This window comes from Pan troglodytes, chromosome X (genome assembly GCF_028858775.2).
Source record: "Pan troglodytes isolate AG18354 chromosome X, NHGRI_mPanTro3-v2.0_pri, whole genome shotgun sequence".
NCBI classification, from domain to species: Eukaryota; Metazoa; Chordata; class Mammalia; order Primates; family Hominidae; genus Pan; species Pan troglodytes.
This window is the reverse complement of record NC_072421.2, coordinates 35,563,424-35,571,064: the sequence shown is the minus strand read 5'-3', so window position 1 is coordinate 35,571,064 and position 7,641 is coordinate 35,563,424. Positions and strand designations below refer to the sequence as shown.

Sequence of the window (7,641 nt, the reverse complement as noted above, 5' to 3'; positions counted from 1 at the left end):
TTCTTGCATACAAATTCTCCAAAGCTTTTATGAAACCTATGTGATGCTGTAATACAATTGATTACTACAGTATTTATGGAATATACCATTCATAGCTTTAGGCACAATTATATATCAAGCTCTCTTGAATTCTCTCTTTTTCTAAAACCTATGGATTTGAAGTCAGGATATTTTCAGAAGACCAACTGGTGTTAAAAATCCCAAATAGATCAAACATTGTTTCTGTTTATATCTGTGTGACAAGTAATACCGATGTGTGTAATTACAGCGTGGAGAAGCCCACATAATTTCTCTGAGGAAAGTTTATTTCACTGGAAGAAGTCATTGCCAATAAGCAGTAGAAGCCCTAACCAGTGGCTCTTATTTTGCAATTACACTTTTTCATCTTAAATTTAGTATATGTGTAGCCAAAGCGAGCACCACATTTTCATCTTAAGCAACAACTAAGATTGTGTGTGATATAGGTGAAGGCTATCACCAGATAAACACCATCAAAAAGTTATTTTTTAATAGTGTTTTTCTGTTGTGCTATGTTTAGTACCTTTCTTCCTTTCCTACTCCCTCCTCCTCTTCCACAAATGTATGTTGAGTATCAATTCTGTGATGCCTGAGGCATTAGGGACTTTAATAAGTAATCTTTTAAGTCTCACCAGAATTTGAGCTTCATCATATGGTATCCATCGTGTAAATGAGGATACATCCTCCGTGAAGTGCAAGGTCACATAACCAAATGTGAAAAGTAGGTCTGTCTCTTGCTGAAAGGAACTGAACATTGGATGCTGTTGCATGAAGCCCAAGGCTTCAGTGGACAACCTCAGAAACCAGATAACTCTGAGCCATAAGACATGATATTGGCCTCTCAGAAGTCTGAATAAATAAGTATGGATATTTCCCTTATTTTGAAGGCATTAATGACTCACTTCTCTAGGATATTGAGGTGAGTTCTTCAGTGGAAGACAACTGGAAAATGAGTTTCCTTGTCTACAGACATAGGATTTTAATAAAAGTAATCATGAAATTGACCTTGGTGGGGAGACACTGCAACAGGTTTACATGGCCTGAGTGAAGTCCTAACAATAGAGAAGATTATGTACGAAGACACGAGAAAGACAAGGAGGTAAGAAAAGGAATATTGACTGGAGTTTGGAATGCAGGAGCATGTGCATGTGTGTGTGTGTGTGTGCATGTGTGTGTGAGTGTTTATGTACCTAGATAAGTTTAGATGAGCCTGGAGAATTAACAAGCCGTGCTTATATTTTGCAAACATACACTCAAGAGGAGACACAGGTTGGAAACCGTTGCAGAATCGCAAAAAGAGATAGTGGTGACATGAACCTAAGTTTATGATGATGAGTTTGAAGAGAAATTCTAGGCCTTGGCTTAGAAAACAACATAAAAAAGACTTGGTTCTTCAGGAACACAATGCCCACACACAAACTTCACTAGAAACAGAATTTGCACATAGACAGATATATATATCACTGCTTACTTGGATGAAATATATGCATATACGTCCATTTACAGATGGATTCTTTCATCTCCGAAAGAAAAAGTGCACTTCAGATCTACACTACAAATATATTTACCTACAAATTTACCTATACCAGTTTTACCTGCTATTTTTGAAAGGTAAAGCAGTTGCTTGATTTATTATTTTAAACTTATGAATGCATTTCAAATTGCTATTAATGAAATGAAAATTATTTGAACTTGAACAGATATGTAAGGATATTTGATGTTACTTTTCTCATACAGATCTATTTTGCACATGAGATTTGCCAGGGAGTTGAAGCTGCCTCCTATTCTGCACCTGTTTATATGATTTGGTAATAGTCTTTTGTAGTGAATGTTTATGAACATGGTGAATAGTTACATACATTCAATTGAGAGAGATGATAAAATGGCGTAACTCAAGTTTCACCTATGATTTTGATACATAGTTTTCAAACTTGTTTTGGGGGTTTGATGGAATCCTAAAAGGGAAGATAATAATTTTACTATTAAAAAGTGTTAACATTATTTTGGCTATAGACTCCAATTTTTGGTTAACAAAATAATTGTTATAATTATTTCATTAAATTTTCATATAAGAAGAGTTATATAATTCTTCTTTTACTCAGCACATTTTTTTTTTTTTTTGAGACAGGGTCTTGCTCTGTCGCCCAGACTGCAGTGCAGTGGCACGAAGCCATCCTCCCACCTCAGCCCCCCAGGTAGCTGGGACTACACGTGCACGCCACCATGCCTGGCTAAATTTTGCCCTTTGTAGAGACCAGGTTTCACCATGTTTCCCAGGCTGGTCTTGAACTCCTGGGCTCAAGCAATCCACCCACCTGGGCCTCCCAAAGTGGGGAGGGATTACAGATGTGAGTCAACGCACCCGACCCCACTTCTCTTTCTAATATTAATTCTGCTTTTGTTTCTGGTTGTATGTATTTTTACAAATAATTGAAAGGATGATGTAATATTCACAATGCTTCAACAATGTGAAAAAAGTATATGTGAATATAAATCACATAATTGATAAAATATATGAAATAATGAGGCCAAAGCAGGTCATTAAGACATATTTATAAGCATTGGGTATTGAATTTACAGATGTTGCCAAAGTTGTACATTCACGGGGCCAGTCACCATAAATTCTGATTGATGTTTAGAATGAGAGCAAGAAATACCCAATTAAGCAGTAAATTGAAAACCATCTAATCTTCTTTTGATGCATCTGTGACGTCTTCTTTGTACTTGTAAACTTGCATTGCACGTTGAATAGGAGTCTTAACAGAGTCGTAAGTCCATCCCTTCTTGGCAAACAGCTTTTCAATGACGCCAGGCATTCTGTAGCCCTTGCTTAGAATGAAATCCTTAAAGGCAATTGGTCCATAAAGACCGTCAAGAATGTCGGGTTCATCAGGCTTTTCAAGTACGGGCTTGGGGTCAATCAAAGGTTCATCACTTCTTAGCTTTTTCCCCAACCTACGCTCGAAGTACCATGGTCCATACCTTATCCTCCCACGCTGTGCACTATAAGAATGCGGTGCCGCCCGGCGTCTCCTGTCCCAGTATTTTATCCGTAAGAATTCGACCTCATCCACGTCGTCTAGCTCCATGCCGTACATCAGCCTTGAAGCACACTCGTTTGCCTTCTTAATCTTTTGGTCTTGATCGGTTGTTTTGCACTCAGGGGTAAAGTCAAACAGACTGCTGATGGGTTGTTCATCAACTCCCCGGTCTCCAGCCCTCTTGAAGTCACGGAGTTTGCTCGATGTGTATCTATGTTGAAGAAAGTCAGAAATGCACTCCGTTGTGCTTGGTGTATCTTCCTGAAACAGTTCTTTTTGATGGGACACTCCAGTCTTGGTAGGCTCCGGGCAGAGACTGGACACCCGACGAGTCTTGGGAGGCTTCAGGCAGAGACTGGCCATTCGACGAGTTATGGGAAGCACCAGGCGGAGATGGGGCATCCGACTCTCAAAAGGCCGTGGACAGGATTCCCAAAAATGGTATTTACCAGGCTTGGTGAGTTCCTCGGTTGTCATCTCCTGGCCCTCACAACAAGCCCGTGCGTCTTCCAGCTTCTTCTCAGAATCCAGTTTCAGCACCTGTAGTAGGAAACTGGACACCCGATGAGTGTTGGGAGGTTCCAGGCAGAGATGGGACACTCCAGCCTCGGGAGGCTCCGGGCAGAGACTGGACACCTGAGTCTTGGAAGGCTCTGGGCGAAGATGGGACACTCCAGTCTCAGGAGGCTCCGGGTGGAGATGAGATACGCGAGTCTCGGGAGGCTCCGGGCAGAGATGGGACGCTCCAGTATCAGGAGGCTCTGGGTGGACACTGGACACCAGAGTCTTGGGAGGCTCTGGCCGGAGATGGGACACTCCAGTCTCGGGAGGATCCGCGCGGAGATGAGATGCGCGAGTCTCTGGAGGTTCCGGGTGGAGACTGGACACCCGAGTCTTGGGAGGCTCTGGGCGGAGACTGGACACCCGAGTCTTGGGATGCTCTGGGCGGCGACTGGACACCGGAGTCTTGGGAAGCTGAGGACGGAGACGGGACACAGGAGTCTCGGGAGGCCGCGGGCAGGATTCCCCACAGGGATATTTACCAGACTCGGTGGGTACCTCGGTTGTCTTCTCCCGGGCCTCACAACGAGCCCAAGCGTCCTCCAGCTTCCTCTCGGGATCCAGCTGTTTCAGCACCTGTAGTAGGAGATCTGGAGGCATATCTTTTCCCAGATTGGGGTACATGGCCAAGGGATGCTTGGTCATCAGCCGGGCTTCCACTTCCTCTACGAACGCCTTCCGTGTTGGCTGTGCTGGCGAGAGCTCGGAAAATAGGGCCGCTTTCTTGAGCAGCTTTTTCTTCCTGCTTTTGGGGTCAGCTTGGGGACCTCTGAGAGATATTTTGGGTAGTAAAAACTCGTCACGGCGACAAACAAGCGTATCTTCGGGAGACGGACAGCCGTAGCGGGAGTCGTCCATGCCCTCCGTCACAAATACCCAGTTCTGGGTGTCCACAGGCGGGAACCTCAGGCGCCTGTGCTTGCGCTTCGCGAAGTACTTGGAAGGCGGTTTGTCACAGTACCAGGGCGTGGAGTCCATGCCTTGGGACCTTGGCCGGTCCTGTGGCCTCCGGTCCCCCATGGTGGCCCTCTCTGTTGTGCCACCTCTCCAGCTTCCGCGGTTCCAGATCCCTGCCGCTCTAGTCGCTAGGAGACCGCCAGCCACATGCAGCTCAGGTTCCTTCCTGGAGGTGGGGCAGCGCTGACGCCACCTGCGCAGCCCGGATTCTAACAGGTGTGTAGTAGAATCTCATTCTGGGTTTCATTTGCGTTTCCTAATGACTACTGGTATTGAACATCTCTATATTTGCTTATTTACCATCCTTATCTCTCCTTGGTTGAAGTTTCTGTTGATTTTTCCCCCATTTTTAAATTGTGTTGCTGGATATCATATTTAGTTTTGAGAATCCTTGCTGTGTTCTAGATGTAAATAGGTTATCAGATACATGATTTGCAAATTTTTCACTTCATCCTTGGCTTTGCTCTTTCATTGTCTGTGTCAAAGAGAAGTTTTTTAATTTGATGAAGTCCAATTTATCAATTTGTTCTTTTACGGATTGTGCTTCTTTTGATGTATCTATGAAAAACTTTGCCTATCCAAAGGTCACAAAGATTTTTTCATTTAAATGCTATAATTTTTGTAAACAGCACAAGATATAGATCAAAGTTTTTATTTTAAAAATGTACCTATTGCTTACGTATATCTGATAATTTCAGAACTATTTTTGTAAAGACAATCTTTTCTCCACTGAATTACATTTGGAAATTGGCAGAGTATCAGTTGTCTATATTTTTTGAAGGTCAATTTCTGGGCACTGTTTTCTCTTCCATTGATTTTTCTCTCACACAAATTTCACACTATCTTGGTTACTCTAGCTTTATAATAAATCTAGAAATTAGGCTGTACTAATTCTTTAACAATGTTCTTTTACAAAGTTGGTTCTTCTAGGTCCTTTGAATTTCTATAGAAATTTTAAAATCTGCTTGTCTATGTCTTAGAAAAAGTCCTGTTTGGATTTTGATTAGGATTCTGTTGAATCTATAGATCAATTTGAGGATAATTGGCATATTACCAATATGAAATGTTCTGACCACTGAGGAAGGTCATCTTTCCATTTGTTTATGTGATTTTTCATTTTCTCGGGAATATTTTTTATTTTTTAGTGTATGTGTCTTTCAAATCTTTTTCTCTCCAGATTTTCCCTAAATATTGTTTTTCATACTATTATATGTAGTTTGTTGTTGTTGTTGTTGTTGTTTTTTTTTTTTTTTTTTTTTTTTAGAGACGGAGTCTCGCTCTTTCGCCCAGGCCGGACTGCAGTGGCGCTATCTCGGCCCACTGCAAGCTCCGCCTCCCGGGTTCATGCCATTCTCCTGCCTCAGCCTCCCCAGTAGCTGGGATTACAGGCACCCGCCACCGCGCCCTGCTGACTTTTTGTATTTTTAGTAGAGACGGGGTTTCACCGTGTTAGCCAAGATGGTCTCGATCTCCTGACCTCGTGATCCACCCACCTCGGCCTCCCAAAGTGCTGGGATTACAGGCATGAGCCACCGCGCCCGGCCTGTAGTATTGTTTTTTAATTGCGATTTCCAATTTTTTGTTGTTAGCATATATAAATATTGAGTTTTGTATATCCATCTTGTATCATACAACCTTGGTAAACTCACTTATTATGTTCAGGAGCATTTTGTAGATTTCACTGAATTTTCTATATTTATGATAATGTCATCTGTGAATAAAGACAGTTTGAGGCCAGGCGCAGTGGCTCACGCCTGTAATCCCAGCACTTTTGGAGGCCGAGGAAGGCGGATCTCAAGGTGAGGAGCTTGAGACCAGCCTGATCTACATGGTGAAACCCCGTTTCTACTAAAAATACAAAAATTAGCTGGGCATGGTGGCGCGTGCCTGTAGTCGCAGCTACTAGGGAGGCTGAGGCAGGAGAATCACTTGAACCCGGGAGGCGGAGATTGCAGTGAGCCGAGATCGCGCCACTGCACTCCAGCCTGGCGACAGAGCGAGACTCCGTCAAAAACAAACACACACATACACACACACACACACACACACACACACACACACACGACAGTGTCCCGTCTTCCTTTCCAATCTCAGTATCTTTATACCCCCCAGTCCAGTCGTAATTTTTGATTTTCCTTTGAATAATATCAGTTAAATTTTTATCTCTCTTATGGTGCTTAAAACAATACCTATGAAAAAGCATTTTTATAAAAAATTTTAATTATAGACAAATTCAGCCTGCATTGTTCCTTATGCATATCACTTTCTCATCACATAATAATTTTTCCTGTACATTCTTACTCATTTTTGAAAAGAAGGTTTCTGACTTCCCTTGTGAGGTGCAGCTGAACAATGTTTTCTGCCATTACTAGCAGGTATACCCTAGTTCCTCCTTGTAAATGAAGCATGATCAATGCCTCTCTTCTCTTTGGTTCCTCCTCTGCAAAATAGACACAATATATATTCTTTTAGGTTTCTCGTTAAAGCAAATAAATGGTTTATGTGTAAATCAAGATAATCTATATAACATGATTTTGTATATGGTCTGGAACAGAATAAGCATCCAGTAAAATATTGTTATTTTATATAGTATTACTACAATTTGGAAATAAAAATATTCTACATTCAGTGTCTAAATAAAGGAAAAACAAACATCATACATTTATATATCACAAATATTTTCATTTATCGATTATAAGAATCTATGTTAAAGTCTCAAGATATTTAGTAGATTTCATAATGTGAAGTTGGTAAGACCAAATTTGATATGGATTTATTTTTAACTTTCTTACTTAGAAAAATTCCATGGACTGTATGTTAAATTCAAGAGCCAATGCTTCACCAATTCTCTATAACAGTACTCTAACTAGCAAGCTCATATGAGTACTCACTTATCTAAAATGGGTGAAGGTTTGAATAAAACTTCTATATTCTAAATAATCCCACAGAAAAACACACATTGAAGCTTTTAAAGATCAACTGGATATCTTCAAAAATTTTCAGGTGACTGTTCATTTAAACAGTTTTTGTACCTTACAGCCACTTTATTTTTTCCACTTTTCAA

General features: G+C 41.3%; 1 protein-coding gene across 1 annotated transcript; it reads right to left on the bottom strand.

Annotated features, from left to right (window-relative positions):
• Positions 1-2,554: 2,554 nt before the first annotated feature.
• FAM47B (family with sequence similarity 47 member B) lies at positions 2,555-4,658 on the bottom strand. Its single transcript, NM_001328284.1, is given in 1 exon segment — positions 2,555-4,658. A coding segment is annotated over 1 exon segment (1,938 nt). The 5' UTR covers positions 4,641-4,658; the 3' UTR covers positions 2,555-2,702.
• Between the last annotated feature and the right edge of the window lie 2,983 nt (positions 4,659-7,641).